Source organism: Pyrus communis, chromosome 16, assembly GCF_041283825.1.
Source record: "Pyrus communis isolate YQ-2024b chromosome 16, ASM4128382v1, whole genome shotgun sequence".
NCBI lineage: Eukaryota > Viridiplantae > Streptophyta > Magnoliopsida > Rosales > Rosaceae > Pyrus > Pyrus communis.
This window is the reverse complement of record NC_142580.1, coordinates 47,548-74,002: the sequence shown is the minus strand read 5'-3', so window position 1 is coordinate 74,002 and position 26,455 is coordinate 47,548. Positions and strand designations below refer to the sequence as shown.

At 37.9% G+C, this 26,455-nt stretch overlaps 2 protein-coding genes and 1 pseudogene across 13 annotated transcripts; all 3 read left to right on the top strand.

The window, feature by feature from the left end:
• Positions 1 to 4,786: 4,786 nt before the first annotated feature.
• On the top strand, positions 4,787 to 12,408 carry LOC137731182 (alpha-galactosidase 1-like; annotated as a pseudogene). The gene is made up of 11 exons (XR_015957926.1): positions 4,787 to 4,855; positions 10,555 to 10,630; positions 10,728 to 10,786; positions 10,907 to 10,972; positions 11,071 to 11,154; positions 11,250 to 11,314; positions 11,442 to 11,524; positions 11,618 to 11,708; positions 11,805 to 11,854; positions 11,941 to 12,081; positions 12,197 to 12,408. The product of XR_015957926.1 is annotated as an alpha-galactosidase 1-like (transcript).
• A 1,427-nt stretch (positions 12,409 to 13,835) lies between these two features.
• LOC137731883 (structural maintenance of chromosomes-like protein, putative (DUF3531)) lies at positions 13,836 to 15,958 on the top strand. The gene is made up of 6 exons (XM_068471129.2): positions 13,836 to 14,380; positions 14,470 to 14,548; positions 14,652 to 14,711; positions 15,135 to 15,256; positions 15,362 to 15,433; positions 15,533 to 15,958. Exons 1-6 carry the CDS (start codon positions 13,920 to 13,922, stop codon positions 15,633 to 15,635), a joined length of 897 nt encoding a protein of 298 aa, XP_068327230.2. The 5' UTR covers positions 13,836 to 13,919; the 3' UTR covers positions 15,636 to 15,958.
• A 925-nt stretch (positions 15,959 to 16,883) lies between these two features.
• On the top strand, positions 16,884 to 26,272 carry LOC137730494 (katanin p80 WD40 repeat-containing subunit B1 homolog KTN80.4). 11 transcript variants are annotated; one of them, XM_068469480.2, is made up of 20 exons: positions 16,887 to 17,103; positions 17,283 to 17,359; positions 17,479 to 17,695; positions 17,894 to 18,024; positions 18,167 to 18,284; positions 18,468 to 18,694; positions 18,840 to 18,942; positions 20,265 to 20,335; positions 20,474 to 20,548; positions 20,619 to 20,762; positions 20,860 to 21,091; positions 21,255 to 21,782; positions 22,771 to 22,830; positions 22,909 to 23,030; positions 23,380 to 23,514; positions 24,056 to 24,130; positions 24,271 to 24,383; positions 25,252 to 25,368; positions 25,474 to 25,542; positions 25,654 to 26,272. In XM_068469480.2, exons 3-20 carry the CDS (start codon positions 17,668 to 17,670, stop codon positions 25,715 to 25,717), a joined length of 2,412 nt encoding a protein of 803 aa, XP_068325581.1. In that variant the 5' UTR covers positions 16,887 to 17,103; positions 17,283 to 17,359; positions 17,479 to 17,667; the 3' UTR covers positions 25,718 to 26,272. The 11 variants fall into 11 exon arrangements, 10 of the variants coding, with proteins under 10 accessions (XP_088544180.1, XP_068325581.1, XP_068325580.1 ...); XM_068469479.2 differs by having other exon boundaries at positions 16,889 to 17,103; positions 17,255 to 17,359; XM_088688053.1 differs by having other exon boundaries at positions 16,890 to 17,103; positions 17,274 to 17,359.
• Positions 26,273 to 26,455: the final 183 nt, after the last annotated feature.

Sequence of the window (26,455 nt, the reverse complement as noted above, 5' to 3'; positions counted from 1 at the left end):
CTTATTTAATCAATCCTAACGGTAAAAAAAAATAAAAAAACCGAATAACTCAAATTTAAATCTAACAATCAAAATAATGTTATTAGTTAATCCAAATCAGATTCAACATCAAAACTCTATAAATACTCATTTGTTGGTTCGAAATTTGAATTTTTCCACGGTTGTTTATTTACTTATTTATTTTTTTTGAAATTTGAGTTTTGTTTACATCTAAAGGTTTTTAAAAATAAAACAAGATAGATAATACAAAAACTAATTCCAAAATTATTAGCATAAAAAAAAAGAAATACAAAAGTTTAATAAATTATAAAGGTGCGGGTGAGAATCATATATTCCTTACCGTTAGAGGAAAAACTAATCTCCTGCATATAAATGAATAATTAAAAATACAGAGCTAAATTTTGAGATTTTAGATTTTGAATTGGAGATAGAGCAAGGTCCGAATACTAGACCGACTCATCTTTACGGCTCAAGACAAAAAAATAACTAACCTACCATACTTTTCTTTGCCATACTAACTTTGTCACACCTTTGATCTCATCATTTTCTCACTCCCATCCGGGTGCATGCAAATGCAATGCCAACAAGAACCGATGAGTCCGGAGCCATTGTATCGAAGGCAGATAGGCTCGTTGTGAAATTATATTTTCGGATTTCACTATTATAATCTACGCATTGTTATTATTGAAATTTTATGTTATTTTCGGGAATTTATATTAATTTATTTGAATTTAGATTTTAATTAAATCAGTTGTGAAGTTTGAAGTTTGGAAATTAATTATTTAAAATCCGTAGATCTTTCGAGATCACAGTTTATATTTCTGACTAGAGCTTGATCCCACAAACGCATAGGCGAAAGCTGTTTGCAAGTCCGGATTATATCGGTATAGTTATAGACGTTTGAAGTTGTGATACTATAGATTTTAGGAAGTAATTAATTCCCACTTTGTAGGTAAGAGGCCAATTAGATATTTGGGTTAAGGGCCAATTAGTTAAATGAGGGAACAGACCAATAGAGGGAGAAAAAAAGGATGGGAAATGAGAGAAAGAAGGGCACCCAACTCGGACCCCATTTTCGACCCAATTTTTGACCCGACTTCAGTCCGGGTCCTTTTTCGATTTTCGACACCATTTTGGCCGTTTTTCCAACGAATTACGACCATTTACCACCACCATTCATCACCCCGGACCTTCCTCTCCATTTTACACTAATGATCGACTAGGTTTTGGCCCTGTATCACGAAGAATGGAACCGTGGGTTCCGAGGACACCACGGCGGCGAATCCGCCATTCCTGCAACGATTTCTTTTGATTGCCATCACTAATGTACTTCCCTGGAGCTCAGGAACAATGCCCATTCATTGGTTGGAGTGTCGGAGTCGATTTGAGAAGACGTCAAGAAACCCTCAATTCTAGGGTTCCAACGGTTCATGGCCAGTTTGGGATGTTTTCCGGCAAAATTGGCCTTGACCGCAGGTATAAAGTTTACTCTACTCATTGAGATCTTCATTCTTGTAAATTTTGGTAATTTTTGGAAATAGTTGAATTTTTCCGGCGAGTTGGGGCGGCTGACCGCCACCTGCGGCGGCGCGTGGTGTGACAACCCGTTCCAAATTTTACATTTTTATGTTATTTTAAAAGCGTGAATTTACGAACATGCCATAGAGGCAAAGATTTTGACTTATGTTGACCATTGTCTAGAGAGACGTATGACTTATTCTTTTAACATATTCTCGTAGTACTCGTGGATGTGAACGCATAGGCAAAAGCCGTTTGCGAGTCCGGATTATAACGGTATAGTTATGGACGTTTGAAAATGGCTACTTAAAGTTTAGTTATAAATTATTTGAATTCCCACCTTGTGGGAAAGTGACCAATCTGATTTTAGGCACAAATAGGAAGGAACCAATTAAATTAGAGGGAGAGGGTGAGACCCAATCAGAAATAGAAAGAAGAAAAGAAAAAAAAAAGAAAAAAAAAAAAGAAAAACTCCCAGCTTTCCTGTGGGTTTTTCCACTCGCGACCACCCATTTTCCAAGGTCGATTCCGGCCAACTCCGGTGGATTTTTTCGACGCCACCACCACCATCTTGAAGCTCTCATTCCCCTCTACAAAACCCACCCAAGAACCACCTTGATTAACCACGGTATGTGGCGGTTTGAGGCCACGAAAGTTGGCGGTTCTCACGGTGCTCCGGGCACCCTTTTTGATTTTCCGGCAAATCGGCTAAGTGATGGCCAATGCCACCACTTGGGATTTGTAGCCCATCATCCCAGGAGCAAAACCCAACCAACCTTGACCCCGTTGGACCACTGTAGAAGACGAATCGACATCGGGAAGTTTTAGGCACCCGCGCGGCTTTGTGGGCAAAATTGACCATCTTCCGTCCACTTTTGGACTTTGTGGCAGGTATGAAAGTTGCTCAACTCACTGAGATCTTCATTTCTGTAAAGTTTGAGAATTTTTTGAAATAGTTGGATTTTCCGGCGAGTCGGGGCGGCTGACCGCCACCCGCGGCAGCGCGTGGCCAGTGGACCGCCAATGCTATTTTTAGGCTATATCGAATGTCTTGAATTCAGTTTTGTTATTTGAATGACATAGGTTGATCGTTGGAACCTAAATTCATTACGATATGTTACTTGATAAAAGTGTGAATCGGCGATCCGACCGTTGGATCGTCACCAAAATTGGATACATTATAATACGTAATATTTAAAGATCATAGGAATTTATGGATCGGGAATCCGACTTACGGATCTTCCCGAATTGGATTTTTAAGTTAGTAAAATAAATGTTCACGGCGACTTGGTTTTGGGCAATTGGTGGAGATCCGACCGTTGGATCGTAATGAAATTTTAATATGTTATTCTAGAAACATATTGTGGATCTTTGGGAGTTGCGGATTGGAAATCTGATATGTGGATTTTTCGGGTCGAGTTATACAGGGTTGTAGACCCTACCGTCGATCTTTGATCGACTGTTGACTTGTGGTCAATGGGTCTCAAACTATTTTAGAATGCCCTTGAGGTTGTGTTTTATGTGAATTACATATTCTACTGATAAGAGTTCTAAGATGTGATTCGATAATTGGTCATAGGCACCAATCATTCAGGACGCCTCGATGCGTGCGCTAGAGATTCATAGCGTGGACTCCAGGTGAGTGGATCTTTTCCTTTTATCGTACATATTATTGAGAGTTCTATCGACACTTTTAAATTGATTAGGTATATTACCTTCATATAATTATTGTGAATGCTTGAAGTACCAATATGAACTACGAATGACTTGATCCCTGTTTTGGGTACGTAGGCAATCTAACGAAATGTTAGATGCAGCCATAATATATTTGAGACAAAAGCCTTATTTGGGAAATCAAGTAATGCGAAGGAAATTGGTAAGGGCAAGTTTTAGTTTTGTGAATTAGTTAGTTAAATTAGTGTTAATTGGGTTGTCATGGATAATTATCCCTGAAAATAAGTAGTTCGGGAGTAAGGTGTTATTGATTGTACATTTCACACTGTATTGTATATAATTGAAAATGCTACGACATGGTTAAGTATTAGATTGCATCATGGTATATCCATATGTATATTACTTGCATATAATTATTGGGAATGCTTTCAAGTGCAAAGGTGAACGCGGGACACCTGGGTAAGTTCAGGTGAGTTTATGGTATTAGTTGAATCGATTGAGTTATAGCATGACTACATTTATGTGTTAGGCAACTCTGATACTGTCGTACTGGTTGCCATGAGTTGCACATGTTATATTGAGATGCATTGAGAGCTCATAAACCTGCACCTCGGTGTTAGTGCTCCCGCCCGTGGTCAGGGCACAGTCCTTCATGTGATGTTCACCTCTCGCACCTTACGCTCACCTTAGACTCAAGGTAGGTGCACATGCTTGTCGTACAGACCACTATAGGTGGTTCCAACTCGTAGGTGACCCGCGATTATTCGCCCAGTCTTCACGTGATCGTAGCACTTGAGCGTACTTATTTACACCCAGTCCTGTTGACAGACCACTATAGGTGGTTTCGACTCTTGTGCAGGGATGTTTGATGAGCTATAGATTAAGTCGTACAGGTCACTATAGGTGACTCCCTACTTGTATGCTAGTATTGATTGATGAGATATGGATACCTGCACCCCGGTGTTAGTGCTCCCGCTCATGGTCAGGGCACAGTCCTTCACGTGATGTTCACCTCCCGCACCTTACGCTCACCTTGGACTCAAGGTAGGTGCACAGGCTTGTCGTACAGACCACTATAGGTGGTTCCGACTCGTAGGTGACCTGTGATTATTCGCCCAGTCTTCACGTGATCGTAGCACTTGAGCGTACTTATTTACACCCAGTTTTGTCGTACAGACCACTAGAGGTGGTTCCAACTCGTGTGCCGGGATGCTTGATGAGATATAGATAAGTCGTACATGTCACTGGAGATGGCTCCCGACTTATATGCTAGTATTGATTAATGAGATATGAGTATAGTCGTACGGGTCACATTAGGTGATTTCGGCTGATGTATCATTTTATATTGATTAAGCTTATTTGGCCTACTTGTTAATGCATTGTAGAGTCTATGGACAAGGCATACCCGTGGTTTTGGCCATTTTTGAGCATGGGTGGATATATAAATACATATATATATATATATATGTGTAGTACTGTCATATAGAAAACGATAAGGGAATTACAGTGAGGGGTTATTACTGTTAGAAAGGTAATAGTTTTGGGAAGCTCGGTTTTATTGCTTACTCACACTTTCTGTTTTGTATCTCTTCAGGTTTTAACTGCTGAGTTCATATTGACGAGGATATATGGCTAATCTTAGTATTGATGGCTACTTTTAAGGGTATGATTCTTACCCACACTACTGTACTTTACTTATGCTCTGACATCGCATGTGAAATGGGTTTGCTCCCGCTCGTAGCGCACTCTGGTATTTAGACACTTTTAGTTTCAAATTTATTCACATTTTATATACTATCACACTTTATGGCTTCGTCACCTTCCAGGTGTCGGCCAACACAGCTCGATTTGGGGTCCTAGTGGACATTCCGAGTCGGGGTGTGTCACGTGGCCTGGGAGCCGTTGATGTCACTCTTAGGCTAAATTAGATGCCTTAAGCTCAGTTTTGGTAATTGTATGACTTAGGTTGATGGTTAGAACCTAAATTCTCTACGATACGTTAATTGGTAAAAGTGTGAATCGACGATCCAACCGTTGGATCATCACCAAACTTTAACATATGTGATATGGTTATTACCTTAATTTCTTATATTGGTATCATCTGTGAATATGACTTGCTTTTATAATGTGGTTTCTATTGAAATGTGATTATATATAGTTAGCCATAAACCTATGTTCATTAAACATGATTCGGCTTGTGTACTGATGATGATCATGATATGTGATTTGACATGCATATTTGAAGGGTAGTTGATTTGCATAGATGGCACGATGTGATGAAATGTGAGTGACCTTAATATAAGTTAATATGAACTGGTTTTATAATTATGTTTCCTATAAATTGTTAATTTTTATATTTAGCCATTGATGTAGTTATATGAAGTGGGATTTGACGTGCATATTGGAAATATGGTTTGTTTTGTTGATTGGCTTGATTTAATGAAAGGTGATGGCTAGTAGTGGACCATTAACCATTGTCATGGGGTTTGTTGCTTCGAAACATGTGTCAACGCTTGTGTCATTATTTCATTCTTGTTTCGTTGAGTCTTTGTGACTTGAGTAACTTGATTCATGGGTTGTTTCATTGATTGGTTGTTATGCATTGTGCTCCACGATTCAGTTGAGTAATGGTCCGGAATTGTGTCCTGGTTTGGATTCCGTTGAGTGATGGTCTGAAATCCCTTTTACTTCGCGATTCCGTTGAGTGATGGTCTAGGATCGCATCCCCTTTGGATTTCATTGAGTTTAGATTGTGATAGCTTCAAAGATGTGGACTTTGGCCAAAGTGTGTCGCGCTAACCCTACTTTTCATTGTGTGTATGAGAATATGGTTGTGAGATGTTGTGATTGTTTCAGACAAACCGTTGGATGTTTGGGTGACTCCCTCAGAGTTTTCAAAAGTTTGGTATTGATTTCTTATGAATGATTTATATTCAAGGTTTATAAATTGTGATTGATAGCTGGTTTTATTATTGTATCACATGCTTATATTATTGTCACTCACCCGAGCCTCGCATCTTATCTGAGTGCCTGATTTGCCAGTGCACCAATCTCATAATGTAGGCATTGTCTTTACATATGACAGGTCTGGGTAGATTATGAGAAACTGCTTGATATTTTGGTTCTGTTAAGTGGTCCAGAACTCGATGTTGTTGGATTTCGTTGAGTGGTCCGGAATCCTTGCTTTTGTTCATTTCCTTAAGGGGATCTTAGAGTCCTAAATTCGAGTGGATGGGAATTATCCACAATAGATATTATGAATATAAATTAGAATTACCATGTTTATTACTCATAATCCAAGTGGGGAATTATATAGAGTTCCTTAGTTAAATTCGTGAGATGTTTTGTTATCGAATTGCTTGATTAACGTAATTAAATGCTAAGATTGTGCATCTTGATTCACGAATTGATGAATTGATGGGATTGTGGAATGACGTTGGATATGAGTGTTGTTATTATGATTATTTTAGTTGATTAATATTTCTAGAGAATAATATTGTGCTTTGTTAATTCTTTAATATGTTACACGCTATGAATTGTGATTTTATGTGGGAACGTGATGATTTATGTGATGGATGAGGTGGAAATGTTATTCATCTTGTGGGATTATTATGTTGGATATCATTGTTATGGTTATGACTAGACTTGTTGATAAATATGGCGAGAGAATATAATTGTGCTTCATCGTTTGTTCTTTGAAGGATTGCATGAAATACATTGTGATATTTTGTTGGGACATAACGACTTATGTGATGAATGTTCGAGTATAGTGAAATGTGAACTATGAATGACTTGATCCCTATTGAGGGTATGTGGGCAGTCTAACGAGAAGGTTAGATGCAGCCATAAAGTATACAAAAAAATTGCTATGTGATTCGATTGCCGATTGTGATTTGCTATATTTCTGAGGCGGGGTATGTGGGAGATACGTGAATTGGGTGACGTTACATGTCGATCTTGGACGTAAGTCGGGATCAGGGCGTGACACTCGTAGCTATAAGAGGCAGTCATGGGGTAAAAAACCAGTGCGTGCACATGGGCTTATGACTCGACCACAATATGAGAGTGTAAGTTTTGTTATCTACATCAGAACACTACAATGATCATAAATCATTATTTTTGGCAAATTGGAGCCAATTTGAGAAATTAATCTCTATCACTTTTTTGTTTAGCCTTATATTTTCCATGAAAACTATTGTTGACATGCCTAACCCTGATATTCTCCAAACACCAGGGTAGGTACATGTTGGCTGACATCCAAAGGTGATGAAGCTGTATTAGAATGTATGAGAAATAACAAAAAGATGGGTCCTACACCAAGAGGACTCGAAGATGCCGCCGATGTGGGAGTGCCTTGACACCAGGATTATACGCCTTGATTCTAAGTCCTGAGGGACTGCAAAAGAAGACATGAGTGGACCAAGTTGATATATAATTAATACTAAAACAGTTAATCTTTAATGTACTAACCCTTAGGTTTTAAAAACTCATATAGCATAATAAGTAATAGGTTTTTCCAAAAACCCTAACATGTCATAAAACCTTTCATAAAACATATATCGTATATAGGGTACTTAGTAGTAGTAGTATAATGCATATATCCATCACCTGCAACCTCTTCCACCATCTCCCATCTTCCATTTCCACCCCAAGTTGAGGGTTTTTAGGTCCAAAACCGTGTAAAAACTGTGTGGGTGACCCATGGAGCTTTGACGGCGATTCCGCCGTTCTGGTGAGTTTCACCACCCACCACCACCCTTAGTCAACTCCCCTCGGACCCAGGAACAAGACCCAACAGGTTGTAGGGGCGTTGGAACACCGAGGAAGTCGAATTGAAAAACACCCACCTTAGGGTTTCCAACGGTTTGTGGCTAGTTTGGGATGTTTTCCGGCCAAATTGGCCTTGGCCGCAGGTATAAAGTTTACTCTACTTGTTGAGATGTTCATTCTTGTGAAATTTGAGAATTTTTGGAAAAAGTCGAACGTTCCGATATGTAACATTTGATTTATGAAATGTTGTTGGTTGAATATATTTTCGATAAGGTCCGTCACTGGAATATTCTAACAATTGACGATCTTATCTTTGAATTGGCACCAAATTTTAGTATGCTATTGTAGATATGGTTTACGGACCTTAGGGTATTACTAGTGAAATCCTAGTGGGCCTATATTGGTTTGTTAGCGACTTGAATATATGAGATATGTTTATTATCTTAATTTCTTTTATTGGTACCAATTGTGAATAAGAATTGGTCTTATGAATATGATTTCTATTGAAATGTGATTTTATATATTTAGCCATATACCTATGTTTATTAAACATGATTTGACTTGTGTACTGATGAGGATTGTGATATGTGATTTGACTTGCATATTTGAAAGGTGGTTGATGTGCATAGATGGTATGATATGATAAAATGTGGGTGACTTTAATATATGTGATATTGGTAATTACCCATGTTTTCATAATTATGATCCTGTGTGGATATGAATTGGTTTTATGAATATGTTTCTATTGAATTGTTATTTCCAATATTGAGACATTTATTTAAGTTTATGAAATGAGATTTGATATGTATATATTGAAATATGGTTTGATTGGTTTGCTTGGCACGTTGTAATGAAATGTGAGGACTTGTGGTAGATTGTTAACCCGTGGTGATGGGGATTTGTTGCTTCGATATGGTTTTATCTCTCGTTTCGTTGATTCATTCTAAATTTAGTATTTGTGCCTTATTTCCCTTGGTTGAACTTTTGTAAATTAAGTAACTTGTGCTTGTCTCATTTCTTTGAGCCGTTGTATATATGGTTGTTGGCCTTCCGCGATTTCGTTAAGTGATGGTCCGGAATTGTGTCCATTCGGATTCCGTTGAGAGATGGTCCGGAATCCCTCTTACTCCGCGATTTTGTTGAGTGATGGTCCGGAATCGTATCCACTCGGATTCTGTTGAGAGTGGTCCGGAATCCCTCCTACTCCGCGATTCCGTTGAGTGATGGTCCGGAATCGTATCCACTTGGATTCCGTTGAGAGATGGTCCAGAATCCCTCATACTCCCCGATTCCGTTGAGTGATGGTCCGGGATCGTATCCACCTTGGGTTTCATTGAGTTTGGATTGAGATAGCTTCAAAGATGTAGGCTTCGGCCGAACTGCGTCCTTCTAGCCCTAGCTTTTAATGTACATATGAACGATGGATTTTGAGAATTTTGTGCTTTCAATTAGAAAAATCGTTGGATGTATGGGTGACTCCTTCAAAGTTGTTAGTGACTTGATTATGATTTCATAAAGCATGATTATATATTTGATGTTTATAGATTGTGATCGATGACACTAATTTTACATGCGAGAAACCGATTGATAGTTTTGGATTCCGTTGAGTGGTCCGGAATCCTTACTCTTTCTCATTTCTATAAGTTAGACTTGTACCCTGGATTCGAATGAATGGGAATTACCCATAATAAATCTTGTGAATATAAATTAGAATTATCAAGTTATTACTTGAAATCCAGGCAGGGAATTATATAGAAGTCCTTTATTAATTTTGAGCATTGAGACGTGATCTGATTGACTGATTAACATAATTAAATGTTAATATCGTGCCTCCTTGATATCATGGAATGGGTTACTTGAGATGATTGTGGAAGGATGTTGAATATGATTGTTATTAAAATGATTAGATTAGTGATCAATGTGACTAGAGGATACTATTGTGCTTTATTGATTCTTTGATATATTACATGATATGAATAGCGATTTTATGTTGAAACATAATGATTTATATGATGGATGAATTAGAAACCTTGACTGTCTTGCTGGTTGTTATGTAGTTTGAATCGAATAATTCATGCTTGTCAAGTTCAAATGTTTGATTGAGGAATGTTATACATTTTGCCTTAAACAGACTGTGTTATATGTCGAGTTTTAGCAATGTTGAATTACGAATGGCTTGATCCTTAATGAGGGTACATAGGCAGTCTAACGAGGAGGTTAGATACAACCATAAAGTATACGAAAAAATTACTATAAGATTTGATTCTCGAGTTGTGATTTGCCATATTCCGGAGATGGGTATGTTAGATATACGAGTATTTGGTGACGTCGCGTGTTGATCCGGGACGTATGTCGGGATCGGGGCGTGACAAAGTAAGTACATAAAAACATTAACCCCTAAACCCTAAACCCTAAACCCTTCACTCACAAACATAACAAAAATCTAAACTAAGGGCATTAAAATGTATGCAATATTGGTCGTATCACACCCCATCCCAATACAAATATATGCCGCATGTATAGTTGCTCTTGAATGTTGATATATACATAAACTACAACTAAACAAATAGTACATTCACTTATACTTTGCAGGTACTTCACTTACAGCAAGACCATGCCTGGTTCACTTGGCCACGAAGAACAAGATGCCAAAACATTTGCTGCTTGGGTATGATATATATGTTGTAATCAATTCACTCAATCAACATCTCCAATGATGATATGTTGTCACAGAATCTTGAAATGCTCGTGCACTTTCTTTGCAGGGAATTGATTATTTGAAGTATGATAACTGTAATAATGATGACTCCAAGCCAACTGTTAGGTAATATACCTAGAATTTCTATGGTGATACAGCACAAACTTTCCTGCCTTCACTTAGTTCTCCCGGGATAAGGTCTGCATATGATATACATATTGATAAACATTTCAACTCTTCTTGTAGGTACCCTGTAATGACCCAAGCTCTAATGAAAGCAGGTTGTCTTATATTCTTTTCACTTTGTGAATGGTAATGGTCCTGTTTGCCTATACTGAAAAACCATGTATTTTTTGGTTTCCTTATTAAGAGGCTTAATTTGTAGTTTTGTATTCTATTTCATTTTTTAGGGGAGATATGCACCCTGCTCAATGGGGTGCTAAAGAAGGAAATAGCTGGAGAACTAATAATGACATTTCTGATACATGGGAAAGGTAGAAACATGCACGTGCTTCCATTAACTCTCAAATTGGTCTCATGTTTTTGGGGTCTCACATATAATGCCGTTTTCTGGCATTTTGGTTGGCAGTATGCTCTCTAGAGCAGACATGAATGAAGTTTATGCTGATTTTGCCAGACCTGGTGGCTGGAATGGTGAATATTTCGCTAATGCAACCAAAAACTGGGTTTTACATATACTGTCATTTAGGTTGGGGACACTGTTGAGTGCTGATGTTTCACAAAGAGATTAATCTTATTTATCTGCTGAAAATTTGAACAGATCCCGACATGTTAGAAGTGGGGAATGGAGGAATGATAAAAGATGAATATGTAGTCCATTTTAGCATATGGACCATTTCTAAGGCACCATAAACGTTTAATTTGCTAGATGCTCTTCTTTATATGAAATGTGCAATTTTAGGTCATCTGTTTGGTTACACATGAGCTGTTCTACAGGCTCCCCTTCTTCTTGGTTGCGATGTGAGGAATATCACAAAAGATACCATGGAGATCATTGAAAATAAAGAGGTTATCTCTGTAAACCAAGGTAACTACAAGCACCAATTTTCCTTCCTAGTGAGTGAACATCAAGTTTACACTAAAACAACTTGCAATTGTGATTCTTGATGGTTAACTGTAACAGGTCCACTTGGCGTCCAAGCTAAAAAGGTCAGATCAGAAGGGGATCTTGAGGTAAAAATGAAAATGCCAGAAAATCTTTTTTGATATGTATACGTAAGAATTCTGTCATTGTGTAACTCTGAAATTTGAACGAACAGATTTGGACGGGGCCCTTGTCAGGATACAGAGTAGTTTTACTCCTTATCAACCGAGGACCTTGGAAAACTTCGGTCACAGCTCACTGGGATGACATTGAGATCCCCACAGACGGTGTTGTTGAAGCAAGAGACCTCTGGGAGGTATAATAATCCTTGTATAATCAGTCATCTGTTCTTTCTCAATTCTTGCTACTTTTGGCAGCTGCAATGTAATTTTTGAGAGAGAATTACTGATATCTTGCTCGCTGTCATGCAGCACAAGACATTGAAGGCATGATTTGTCGGAAACTAGACAGCCACTGTGGACTCTCATGCATGCAAAATGTATGTCTTGAAGCCAGTGTCTTAACCATGCATGAGTTGAGTTCAGTTGGATCAGAATTTTAATGGTGTTGATGAGTGATCTCTCTCATTAGCGTTCATGATTTACAATCTACGAGTTCCTATTTAGCATTTGCCAAAACTTGATTTCCAATCAATAACAATCTGGAGGAAGCAAATTTGTTCCTCTTCTCCATTGATTTCTGTGTGTGTGCGCTTGTGTTTTGTGGCGGAAGGGCCTCTCCTCCAGGGAATGAGTGAAACTTGTGAAATCTCATCCGTTTAAATGGTGGTGTGTCTATGACCTACCTCCATGTTAGCTTAGCAGTTAGCATGACTGTTGCTTTAGGAAAAAGATTCAGCATCTGCATTACTGATTCAGTAGAATCAGTACAACATCTAACCTCACAATTAATACTACAAAAATAGAACAAATAAATATCATGCAGATTGCAGCAAATTTGAATTTGATAATAATAAATTTGAAGTTGAAGCCACTATAACTAAATCCAAATGTGACGTTGCCTTGTCTATTCCAACTTCCAAGAGAAACCAAACTCTCTTCAATTTATCACATGAGAGAAACGTCCCAACTCCCTATTCATTCAAAACCCCAAGTAGCAGTTCCAAGAGAAAGAGAGTCCTTTCGCATCATAAATTACTTAATTAAGCACTTTTTGTTTTGTTTTGAGTACATCGATAATTTTATACTAAGAAAACGGAGCCACACAATGGGTAGCCTAATTTAGTATTGAATTCGACATCCACGAGATTTAAATTTAAGACCTCTTACTTCTAAGTAGAGAGGAATACCAACAGACCATAGTAGTGGAGAAATTTTTCCAAATTCCGGTCACATATGACATCTGGTGTTCCAAGGAATGAAAGTTAGACACGTGACTTCTTCTGGTTTTCATATTCTGATTTTCATGAAATCAAATAAGGAGCATTGAATGATTTGGCTTGACAAGGCATGAATGGCGGCCTATTTGCATTGATCTGTCTGTAAAATGAGGTTTTCATCTAATTTCATAAAAGGGCCAAAATAACCCAACCAAGGAAAATGACAGTACAACTCAAAGAAACTGTCTGAAACTAAATCTGAAGCAATTGTTGATAAACTGCAGTAGATTGGCTTATCCGTATGAGGGCAGGGAAGGCCATCAGAACTAAGGACGAGAATCAGAGTAGGGGTTCGTTTAAATGTTATTAACGGCAATGGAAGTTTGACAGACTTTCTTGTCTCTTTGGTTTTTCAAGAATGCAATTTAATTGAAACATGGAATAGCCACGTGTCTAATTTTCATTCGTTGGAACACTAGATGTCATATGTGACCGGAATCTGGAAAAATTTCTCATAGTAGTCAATGACTACTTAATTAAGCTACACTTAGCAAAGAATTTTGATTTCAAAAGCAAAATAAAGTAGATATCAGTTGGACTAGTAAGTCACAGGGCACGTACGCCCCCAATGCACCAAAGTTCAACTCGGCACAAATAGATTCTGAGGTGGGCCTTAAGATATTGAAGTTTTGGGCTTTGGTAAATGGATGATGGGCTTTGCAGTTGGAATAATCTCTCATTGCGGCTGCAGGAGATAAATGACAGAAAAGAAATGATGGAATTTAGATAGGATGAGGTGAGTTGAGGATTGAGAAATGATGGCGGCCTTGGTCACAGGAGGAGCCAAGCTGGAGGGTTCAGGCTTAATCTCACTACAGAATATTAATTACAACAATACACGAGGAAGAAGAAGAAGAAACGAAGAATCCAACCGTCGACCTCATCCAACTCCACCACCTCGGCTCCTATCACTAGTAGTATGCCAGGCCGAGGCGGCCAAAGGGTCAGGTACCACCGCCAGAGGACGCAGACTTGTTAAAATTCGTGAAGAGAAGAGGAAGCGCGAGTACGACCGCCTTCACAAGTATCCTGCCTGGGCCAAAGTGTTGGAAGACGCCTGCAAGGACGATGGTGAGCTGCGAGCGGTTCTTGGAGACAGCATTGGGAACCCTGAGCTCATGAGGAAAAGGGTCGAAGAAAGAATCCGCCAGAAGGGCAGGGACTTCACCAAATCCAAAACCGGTTCTGTCCTTGCCTTCAAAGTCAATTTCAGAGAGTGAGTGAACTGTCTTCTCATTTGTCTATCTTATATCTTGTTTACACTTTTATTTCCTTTACTCAGTAACTATGTTTTATACCTGACAGCTTCAATCCTCTTGATTCCCACATATGGTTTGAATTCTATGGATCCCCATCTGATCGCGATGTCGATCTCTTCGGCAGTGTATGTCCGACCACCTGCTTCCTTTCTGTGTTTTCAACATCCAACATTAAACGCTCTTCCATTATTCCTACTAATCTACAGGTTTATTGTGATATTTGTGCAGGTTATTCAATCATGGTATGTCATGGGACGCTTGGGTGCCTTTAATTCTACTAATCTGCAGGTTGGCTAATTCCATTGTTATATATCTCTGCAGCCTTACATTCTTACAGCTTTACTCCATTTTCAAAATGCTATATAGTCCTGAGTAATTTTGCCGAATTGGTGATCTTAAATACATACGGGCAGTAATTGGGTAATTGTGTCGTATACAAAGATTTTCTTAGAAAGTCAACAACCTCAAGTGTATTCAAGATATGAAGGTATGGTGCAATTATTCAATTCAATATGCGAGACAATGTTTGGACTCTAGAGTTAAATTTCCTAATGCGAGAGGCAATCTTTTTCTTTTATAAAACATACACTGAATGTTTATGCATCTTCACATTGTTATTGAGCCTAATCAATCCTTTTAGTAATAGTTGTTGTTATGTGTAAAAAGATTGAAATATGCTAATATAGTATGGTACCGAACTACTGATGGCAGCTGGCAAATTCTTCTATGGAGTACAATCCCCTTTATGATGTGGATAAGGGTTTCAAAGTGATGCCATCTTCATTTCATGATATCAGCGACGTTGAGTTTCAGGATAACTGGGGTCGTGTTTGGTATGCATTGTAGAACTTAGCTGAATTTTTATACTGCAGTTCTTTGCAATTTTTTTCCACATGAGATTTAAAACTTGAAAAATCTTATACATACATGCACAACAGGGTAGACCTTGGTACAGCTGACTATTTTGCTGTGGATGTACTCCTCAACTGCTTGACAGTCTTGAGTACAGAGTAAGTTTGAATAATCTAAAGTAAAACTAACAAGAGAGTTATCGAGTCTGGACAGAGATTGACTACGTTGACATTGTTTCCTTGCTTTCTTGGTGGCAGATATCTGGGCATTCAACAGATAGTTTTTGGTGGCCGTAACATGGGTGATTGGGAAGAGGGGATGACCAACACAGAGTATGGATACAAGTACTTCAAGATCTGAAACCCATAATCATTCGCTTGTGGATGTTTATAAAAGTTGTGGTGTTTGGAGGGCTTGGGTTGACAAGTTCATAATATGTTTTCAACGCCATCCTCCCTTCAATTTACTAGCCAGCTACGATCTACAATTAAGGAAGTTGGGGCGGGGAGTATTTCGTTTATACATTTTTTTAGTAGTATGAACTTCTATTTTGTTTTTGTTTTTTTTTTTTGGTGAACACTTCTATCTTGTTTTGTTTGCTTTGGACGTAAGTAAAATTTGTGGATGAATAATGTATATTACTATTTGGTACAATCATACAACAAGGACTCAATTATCTATCACCTTCTAGCACTCTTTCTTTTGTTTCTTTTTTATTAGGATTGATCTCCTAGAACCTCCAAAAAGTTTTAAAATTTAGCTATTCAGTAACTATTTTTATTTGCATTGTATCATTGGTCCAAGTTCAATACATAACATCTCTAATTGAATTTTTTAACAAAGCGGCAAAGGTATGTGATCATGTTAATAGTGGCTCCCACATGATATATATATACACAAACACAAAATGTATGACAATTAGTCGATACAAAAAATGAAAAACATATTAAAAACCCAAATCAAAAAGAAGAAAAAAAAAATGAAGAAAAGGAAACGAGAATTCGTCCCAAAAAGAAAAGAAAAAAAGGAAACGATAAAAGGTAGAGAGTTGAGGAAGGTGAGTGATGGGTGGCCAGTCCCTTTAATTTTGATTTGGGAAGGAAGGAGAAACAGCATGGACAATGGTCCTTTTACTCACCCACTCATTATCTATTCACCCACTCATTATCTATTCACCCACTCATTATCTTCTTGAACACTTTAGATCTCTAATAAAATTTATCTAATTTAAAGATTATTTAATCGTTCATATGAATAGAATAAATTGATGAATAATCACAAAAATATTATTACTTATCGTAATTATTGATTTGTTCAACATATATAAATAACCAAACGGTTTTCAAATTAATGAATTTCTCTAAACATATCTAATATAATAATGAAGAGGATAAACAATTAGAATATAATAAAATATAGTCAAACGTTGATAAAAAGAATAAACAATTCGAATATAATAAAATATAGACACATGTTATATCACGCAAAAGAAGTATAATGATTAATTAGAGAGAAAAATATTGTATCAATACAATAGCATTAAACTAAACGAAAGACAAAAGTACAACAATCAGAGAGATTTTAAGTTGAAAACCAACTAATTCTCCCACTGTGTTTAGTGTTGTATATATACCCAAGTCGTGAAAGGAAAGCGGCTCATCCTCGCGTGCGTCTGCGTGCACTGACTCAATTATAGATTGGCATCCGCTACAGCGGCTACTGGCTCGCCGTTGCCTTTTTATTTGAACAATCTGGTCTGGGGAATGAATGAATGAATGAAATTGGAGTTGGAAGCAGAGGAATACTCGCTGAGTCGCTGTCGCCCGTGGTAAGAGTAACTTGTACCTCCAACTTTAATTACCTTTTAAGAATACTCCATACTCTAATTACTAATTGCTACTCTCTACTCCACGGTACCCCTTTCTTTCGTCTCTCTGGTACATTTTCATTTTCAATTTTGACAAGAAATGTAATTTTAGATTTTGTGACAACTTTGAGAGTGTGAAGAAGAAGCAGCAGCAGCGATAAACGAAAGAAACCTCCAACCCAATCCAATCTTCATTCTTTCCCTTCAGTTTCACAATGTAATGTACCGCTGTATTCTTTTCTTCATCTTTCCTATCGCTCTCATCTCCCGATCTAATCTCTTTTATCCCTAAATTTGTTCTGTATTTGAATTTTCAATTTTGACGTTACGGAGCAGAACGGAGTGCATTCTTCGAGATCCGGAATGGAACCACAATCATCACCCTTCTCATCATATTCAGCAGCACTTTGACATTGAGATTTGAGATTTGATTTCAGTGCGTGGACTACGTCGGACTGGTGTGGTCAGAGCTGCTGCTATATTTACCTAGGGCGGCTAGGGTTTCTCTTTTCTTCTTCTTCCCCCATGACTACTAAACGCGCTTACAAGCTACGTATCCTCTTCTTGGTTTATTTATTTCATTATGCCCTACAGTTTCCCTCCGTCATTGGCAGATTGCACACACACAATCTATGGTTCTCTTTTTTTCTTTAAACACACTTTTCTGTGTGTGTGTATGTTTGTATGTACGGGTATCAGATTCAGAATAATATCTCCTGTATTTTTAGCCTTAACCTGGGTTGTGCCTCAGAGGAATTTGTAGCACATTCTGCAGCTGTGAATTGCCTCAAGATTGGCAGAAAGTCTTCTAGAGTTCTTGTCACCGGCGGAGAAGATCACAAGGTCAATCTCTGGGCCATTGGGAAACCCAATGCCTTACTGGTAACCTACGCGCTCCCTCTCTCCTTGTGAGGTTCATATTGATGCTGCTGCAAATTTTCCAGAGAAATTGTATAGTTATCAACTTGGAACAAGTTTTGTTATTTCATTGAATCTAATCTTCTCGACGTCCCTTCATGCCCAGAGTTTGTCTGGACACACCAGTGGAATTGATTCAGTAAGCTTTGATTCTTCAGAGGTCTTAGTAGCTGCAGGAGCTGCAAGTGGTACAATTAAGCTTTGGGATTTAGAGGAGGCAAAGAGTATGCGGTTTATTTATTTTATTTTATATTTTTTCTGCAGTATCTTCCTTTAAATTCTGCCAAACAAGAGACTACCCCCTAACGAAACTGCACTGGGAGCTTTTTTAGATATCTATTTTATGCTGTCAAATTGTCTTATATATATATATATTTTTTGGTTTTGGGACGTGATTTTTTGTGTAGTTGTTCGCACGCTTACCGGTCACAGATCCAATTGTATATCTGTGGACTTTCATCCTTTTGGGGAGTTCTTTGCATCTGGCTCCTTAGATACAAATCTCAAAATATGGGATATCAGGAAGAAGGGGTGTATTCACACATACAAAGGCCATACTCGAGGGGTCAATGCTATCAGATTTACCCCAGATGGACGTTGGGTTGTTTCTGGTGGAGAGGACAACACTGTGAAGGTTACTATTTCTTTCCCCTTGCAAAATAATTAATTCTATTTTCTTTGGCCATTATTATGGATGTTGATACATGTAGTCTTTAGACAAATTATGCCATTTGATGTTTTTTCTGACAACAAATAAACTAAAATCTAATATTTCACAGTTGTGGGACCTGACCGCTGGAAAGCTGCTGCATGACTTCAAGTGTCATGAGGGCCAGGTTCAGTGCATAGACTTTCATCCCCACGAGTTTCTGCTAGCAACAGGTTGGTATCTTCTTTTGTACTCATCAGTCATGAGTTGAGCTGGTGTTATTAGCTGTATATTGCAGTGCATTGTTTCCTCGGGCAAATGAAAATGGGTGTCAATGTCCTTGGTGTGTTCTGATAGTCCCGCGGATTATTGTTTATATATTGAGGTGCCATTTTGTCATCCTACAGCTCAAGATAGGCCATTGCTTCATTGTAGGCTGCTTCTTCCTTGCTACAGATAGTAGTTTTATCCACTGTTTTCATTTCTTATTGAAATTGGTTTTCCTATTATCTGGTTCTTAACTGGATCAGTTTGACCATTAGATATCCTGGTGTCTGGTGCTTTGTGTTGTTTAATGGGGCAGGAAAATCTATAAAGTATCTAGATATAAGTTGGAATATGCATATCTTTCCGAGACATTAGAAAAATTCTTTTACTAACTCTGACAGTAAAAGCTTACAAAGTAGTCCCCTTTGTAGGCTAATTGGGTGGGACAGGAGTCTGGAAAGATCCACATAATATACTTACAAATTCTAGTGACTAATTTGCGACACTTAAACACATTAATTTTGTAACTTAGAGAGACTTTAAGACACTGAACCTGCCAACTACATGTGTAAACTGCATTATTACGTAAGAAGCTAGAGGGACTCTAGTTTATTGAATTTTGAACTTGGCTTCTGCATCCCTTAACTTAGTCCTCAACTAGTTTTCAACTATTAGTGTTAATATTTTGGTAAAAGAACGTAGGTGAGATTTTCCTATTCGTGACACATTGTCCCTTTCCAAACATAGATTTGAATGTCCAAAATTTCCGTATCAGGGCTTTACATGATCTATAAAGCTGGAGGCACTTGATTTCAATTAGTTCAGAACTTTTTCAGTGCTAATTTCAATTTATTGATCACCTTATACTTTACCCATCGAAAAGTCATGTGGATACATATTCTACCATGTTCTGACCTTTACGTCTTCGAGATTCCCCAAATAACCAAAGAATGACTAGTGAGTTTTCGTGTGTGTATCCGTTTTTAGTGGGAACTTGACGAGTCTATCTGTCTACAGTAGCTGTTTCATTTCTTAAAGTGGCTCTTTACCAGCTGTAAATTTTGGCGACGGAAAGTAACAATAATAGTGGCATTTCAAAATTGTGTGGTTGTTTCGAATATCAATAAAGTGTATAACATGCTGCTTCCAAGAGTGCTTATTACTTCTTTTATTCCGGCATATAAACAACCGTAAACTCTGGTAATCTGCATTCATTTACACTGCACCTGTTCTTGCATAGTATTTCACATATATTGCTTTCTTGATCCCCTCCTCACCTCCTTTTCAGGTTCAGCAGATAGAACTGTCAAATTTTGGGACCTTGAAACCTTCGAGCTAATTGGCTCTGCTGGACCTGAGGTGCTGTATACCTCTTGAATACATCTCTTGGCTCTTAATTTGTAAAAGTATTGGTCCATAATATTGCCAAGAAATTAAGATTTTCATGATTTTCTTTCTATTAAGGAGATTATCTATCTAATTTCTAGTTTCTAACAGACAACTGGAGTGCGTTCTTTGACTTTTAGCCCTGATGGGAGAGCCCTACTCTGTGGATTGCATGAAAGTTTAAAGGCAAGCTCATATAATCCTTCATAATAATCAGGATGATCAGATACGCATACTTAATAGTTTTACTGCATAGGTTTTCTCGTGGGAGCCAATAAGGTGCCATGATGCTGTGGAGGTGGGATGGTCTCGATTGTCAGATCTTAATGTTCATGAGGGAAAGCTTCTTGGATGCTCTTACAATCAGAGTTGTGTTGGAGTGTGGGTTGTAGACATCTCGGTATTATTCAGTTTATCTTTGTTCTTGGAGTGTTTTCTTGGTTTCTAGCCCTGGTGGTATTAACTATTGATTTAAAACTTATCTGTTGCTTGGTTAGCGCATTGAACCGTATGCAATTGGTAATGCCAGCAGATTGAGTGGGCATTCAGAATCTAAATCATTGTCTGGTGGGAATCTCTCTGTGCTCAATGAGAACGCTGCTAAATCTAGTTTGGGCCGGTTATCTGTTTCACAAAATTCAGATTCTTTAGTGAAGGAAACAAAATCTCTTGGAAGGTTATCAGTTTCTCAGAATTCAGATCTCGTTAAGGAGCCAAAAATTATTGCATGTAGGCAAATTATTAGCCTTTTTTAAAATTTAATTTTTGCTGTGTTGCTGGGATTCTCAGATTTGTTTTATCACAGATCTTATCTTAGCTTTTTCACATTTCTTTATGTTATTACTTCATTCTGATGTTGACTGTTTAATGCCTGATTATCCTCTGAATGAAGCCACAGGAATTGTTCCTGGTGCTCCTCAAAGGATCAGTATGAATTCCAGTCCAAAAACTATTGTGGCTAGTTCAGTGGCAGTTCCTAATGCATCAACCCTGAAGAGGAGTTCTACTAAGACCCATTCAACAGCTAATATTCCAACTTTTAACAAGTCTGATGTCATACCTGTAATTGTACCAAGAACTAGTATGAGGTCAGAGCTGTCAGCTGAGTCTAGAAAAGAGGTTAGCGTTGCTGGAAGACCACTGGCATTTTCTTTGCAGTCAAAGGCAACTGATTTCCGGAAGTTGTCCAATAGCAGAGAAGAAGTGGATAAGCCAGCTGTCTCTTCGGTGTCTGAATCCCCTGCTTCTAAGGCTATTGAATTAAGCAGTGCTGCAGATAAGAATGGCTTCTCAACAGTTTTAAGTTCAACTCAGGGAATACATGCTGAAAAGAACACAAAAGATGATATATATTTTGGGCCTGGGAAGCATGAAACTAGTTCAATGATGGCGCCAACTGCAAGTTACCAGCATGAAAGTTGTATGTATCTAATCTTTAGTAGAATGCTTTCCACTCATCCAATATATTCAATATATCGCCATTTAGTCTAATTTTGGATCTTGATTCTTGGGGTGGTTGTCAATTTTGGTATATATCTTATCTCAGTTTACTTATGCTTTTGAAGATGTTTATACATCAATGACGTGTCTATACGTGAGCCATAATATTGTAAGTCTGATGGATTTTCTAGTCTCTGCTACACAAGCCTTGGATATGTTAACACTTGAGATTATATTGATATTTTAAATATCTTTATTGGCAGAATATTTTAAATATTAGATTTATAATATCAGCTGTTCAAGCCTTCATGTGTGTGTGAGTTGGGGAGGTCGCCCTCCCCTCTGCCTGACCCCCTACTTGAATAATCGCTTTGTTGTACCAAAGTAATGTTATAGCCATTTAAGTTTCTTGCATTATTTTGGAAATAAACAGTTTTCATATCAGTTGCAAAGGTTGTACAAGGCTGGTTGAATGAACCAAGCATACAGTAGAACCACAAGCCATCTTATCTCCTTAAATCATCGGTAATCATTATTCCACATAGGTATTTATCAGATAGTCACCCAAAGAAAGGCCTTCTCACTAGTGTGAAATCAAAGCAGATGGAGGTGTGATCATGAAAACCATTAGTAAGAAATTAACCCTCTGAGGATGGTATTGCCAACCAAGGGAATGGGAAAATTCCTTACTCTGAAAATGGATTCTCTGGCGCATTTCTAATGGCTGTTATCAGAACATTTGTATGTTTTGCATATTCATTGCTGTCATTTGCCATGTGTTTTAATTTGGTCTCTCTATTGTATAGTATTGTATTCTATATTATCTTTAATGTTTTCTTTAATGATTGATGGCCTTTTACATGTGGGTTTGTCTATCTTTTATATATCTTTGAGACCGAGTGTCATATTGTCAAACCTTAAGCTACTATTTCTTTTTTCACCTTTCTTTCTTTTTTTTTGTTATTAAGATGAGGCTCCAGGGCACAAGGTGAGCAGAGAAGCATTTTCTGCTGAAGGTCAAAGAGGAGGTATAGGTTTTTTGCTTGTGTGTCATTTATATGACTAGTCTAGTGAAGTATGACCCAAGCTCTATATGGTATATCTAGGGAGATTGCACTCAATTGCTGTAAATTGGGAGAAAAGAGATAGATATTCTAACTACGAGGGACCTACTTCCAATGGTACCCTGGGAACAGCGTCTGCACCAAATATTATCCCTTTAAATGCGGTATGGCTACATCTTTGTTCTGCCTTTTTGTGCCATCTTTCTTTCTTGATACGCATCACAAATTGCACTTAAGAAAATGACATGGGAATACTCTGTCATTATTCAAAAAAATGGCATTCAAGTTTTTAACCATGAGTTACACTTAATTGCAAATTGTGCCCAATTCTCAATGTACTTTTCTTTCCCCATAATGTCATGATATGAGGACTGACTTGAACCATGGATAGATCACTGTAGTAAAGACCATGGAACTGTATAAGATTTATTATTTTCTCATGTTAACTACTGGATGGTGTTTCTTTTTGGTGGGCAAAAATTGTAACCTATACCATCTTCTTTTGGTTTGAAGTTTAAGCAGCGAGGTTATCCTACATCTACTGAAAAAGAAACAGTGTCTGCTAGTGATGAGGATGCTATTGCAGATCTCCTGGAAAAACACGATAAATTTGTTGGCTCCATGCAATCTCGTGTTGCCAAATTACAGGTTATATTTATTGGTTTTTGGACTCTTTTTAAGTTTTTATGTGGTGCTATTGTGTTCTATATGCATCTTTTCTTCCTTTACATGAATTTCGAGCATCGTTAAGTTGATGGGAGCTCAATGCTTGTTAATTGGGGTTGCCAATAATGCTTAGGTCGACTATCTTTCAATAATTCATTGCATCCCATTTGTCTTCATAGAATTTCTTGAGCTTTTTTTCTTTCTGTTTGCATCTTAGTAGCCACAAAATGCAAGATTTTTTTAATGTTTTTTCATAGCAGTTATATCAGTGTTTTTTTTTTTTTTTTTTTGTGTGTTAGCAGTGTTTGGAATGGCAGATAAGGTTGGGGATAGATAGGGGCCCAGGATTTGGGTTAGGTTCCAAAATCATGGTTCCAAGTAGGAAGTTATATAAGAACTGCTGAGCTGCAAGCCTGCAATGAGGAATTACCAATCATTGCTCAGTTACAATAATAAGACAATATTCGGGCGAATACTTTTAACTATCAACCAATAAGTTGATGAATGTTGTTGGTCTTTGCAGGTAGTCTATAGATATTGGGAAAGGAATGATGTTAAGGGGGTCCTTGGTGCAATGGAGAAGATGGCTGATCATGCTGTAAGTATATCCTGCAGTACTGTCTTAATTTAGTTTTTCTTGAGCCCTCAGTTTCTAGATACTATTGAACGTGGAGCACATCCCTTATAGTTATTTTATAGAACTACAGTTTATGTGTAATGTTTTTGCTTTTAATCCAGGTCATTGCGGATGTAGTCAGCATTATGACACAAAAATTTGATATTGTCACACTGGATATATGCACTTGCCTTCTGCCACTCCTCACTGGCCTTCTAGAAAGTAACATGGATAGGTAAGAAGTTTTAGCAATATCTTCCTTTTAAACAGCTTCTAGACACTTTACTTTGTATATTCATTTTGAGTTTTAGTTCTAGAAAGTAACTGTTCATATAATCTGAGCCATCTTAAAACAATAAAATTTGCCTGTTGTCTTTTTCTACTGTTCTATCGCATAAGGAGGCTCACTATATCATAGATGTCCTCTGCTCCCCCAAAATTTTCTCAACGCTATGCATACACAGAAGTATCATCCATTCATTTGTTTAGTTATAATTTGCTGTGGATTTCTGAGCATGCCGCACTTTTGGGTTTGAAAATGGAAAAGCTTTTGCAAGTTCTCTATGGGAAACCAGTCTCATATTTCTTTTAACTTAATATGCTTTGTGCTTTTGAAGTGATATATTTTCAATCATTTCTTTTAGGAGTGAGGCTTTGCCACTACATTATCTTTGTTTTTCCTTCATATGGAAGGCCATGTGAATTTCTGGTGCACTATGGGCACCATATTCACAGGTTGGATATGAATGAAATGTGTGACATGCCATCTGTTGCCCATAAAATTTCACTAACGAGAACAATTGTTAGGAAATCAAGAAAAAAAGGCGGGGTAGGGTGTTGGTGGCTGTGAAAGAGTGGCCTCCAATAGCAATTTTCCGGTGAAGGATGGATGTTACCTGGGTGAAGTATATTTTATGACCCTAGATCCGGTTGCTTCGTGGTAGAATGACACACCCCTTGTGGTAGTCAAGCAGAATTTGATATGCAATAATAACATTCGTGATTAGCAAATAAAATAGCAACGTCCTTACTAGGTTTTGTGATTGGGATCTTTCATCTGCAATTTCGATGCTCATTATTTGACGGGCCTGATCTTTATTCAGGCATTTAGGCATTTCTTTGGAAATGCTGCTCAAGCTGGTTAGAGTGTTTGGTTCTGTGATTTATTCAGCAATATCTGCATCGTCATCTGTTGGCGTTGATATTGAAGCCGAGAAAAGGTATGCTTTTTATTGTTCTGATATACATTTTTCTTTACCTTATATCTTAAAATTTAAGCATGATCAGATTTGAGGTGGCTATGTATTTTGAAATGGTTGCCCTAGGCTGGAGCGTTGCAACATCTGTTTTGTGGAGCTTGAAAAGGTCAAATGCTGTTTGCCGGCTCTAACCAGGTGCCTTTTTTTCTTTAGTTTACTTCAATCGGGGTCTTTTTCTGTCTTCTCATTTTAATTAATTATGCCGGAGATGCCAATATCCTTTCGTTCATTCATTTTTAACCATAGAAGAGGAGGATCAATTGCAAAGGCTGCACAGGAGTTGAATTTAGCTCTTCAGGAAGTTTCATGACGGAAAAAGTGTGCATAGTGAAAGTGCAGTTTGGAGGGAGTTTGTGCATTTTGGAGTAATGAACCCCTCCTCTTCTTGCAACACCGCTATGATGGTTCAATGCTCTCTGTGTTGTGTGGCCTGGCCGACTCGGGCAGTCCCTGGTTGTACATTAGTGCTAAGTGGAGATATTAACTACAAGCTAATTCTATACTATTCGCTAAAATGAGAGGCTAATTGTCGACATGTCGCTCTACGTCCTGTTTGCACAGTTTTGGGAACTTCCAATCCATTTCTGCTCAGCGAAAGAGATCACTGCTCCACTCCGTTCACCATTTACCATGTTCTGCTCAGCGAAAGAGATCGCTGCTCCACTCCGTTTCACTATTAACCCAACATGGTAGCATCAAATTGGTTCTTTTTTTTCCGTTAATCTGATGATCAAATTGTATCCTTTGGCTGCATTAACAATTATTTAAGCGTATGTTATATTTTGCACCTTCAAATTTGGGTGCAATGACAGTCTCATACCTTATCTTTACAAGATTGCAATGTCATACACAAACTTGTGTTTTAGTTATAGTCTCATATATCTGTTAATCAATCTGCCAATTTGACAGTTAAATAATGTGTCAACTAGGAATCTCAAATTTTTATTGATATAAATATCAAATTTGTTCCACATAAAAAAAAAAAAATCAATTAAAATCATTCGGCCCCTTTGGTTGAACTAATCATTCCCACTGCAGTCGACGACAC

Coding starts and splice junctions, on each gene's coding strand:
- LOC137731883 (XM_068471129.2), top strand. CDS start 13,920: ATGATGGCGGCCTTGGTCACAGGAGGAGCCAAGCTGGAGGGTTCAGGC. Junction 14,381..14,469: donor TTCAAAGTCAATTTCAGAGA/GTGAGTGAACTG, acceptor TATACCTGACAG/CTTCAATCCTCTTGATTCCC. Junction 14,549..14,651: donor ATGTCGATCTCTTCGGCAGT/GTATGTCCGACC, acceptor ATATTTGTGCAG/GTTATTCAATCATGGTATGT.
- LOC137730494 (XM_088688054.1), top strand. CDS start 17,668: ATGACTACTAAACGCGCTTACAAGCTAC. Junction 18,025..18,166: donor GGAAACCCAATGCCTTACTG/GTAACCTACGCG, acceptor CTTCATGCCCAG/AGTTTGTCTGGACACACCAG. Junction 20,336..20,473: donor TTGGCTCTGCTGGACCTGAG/GTGCTGTATACC, acceptor AGTTTCTAACAG/ACAACTGGAGTGCGTTCTTT.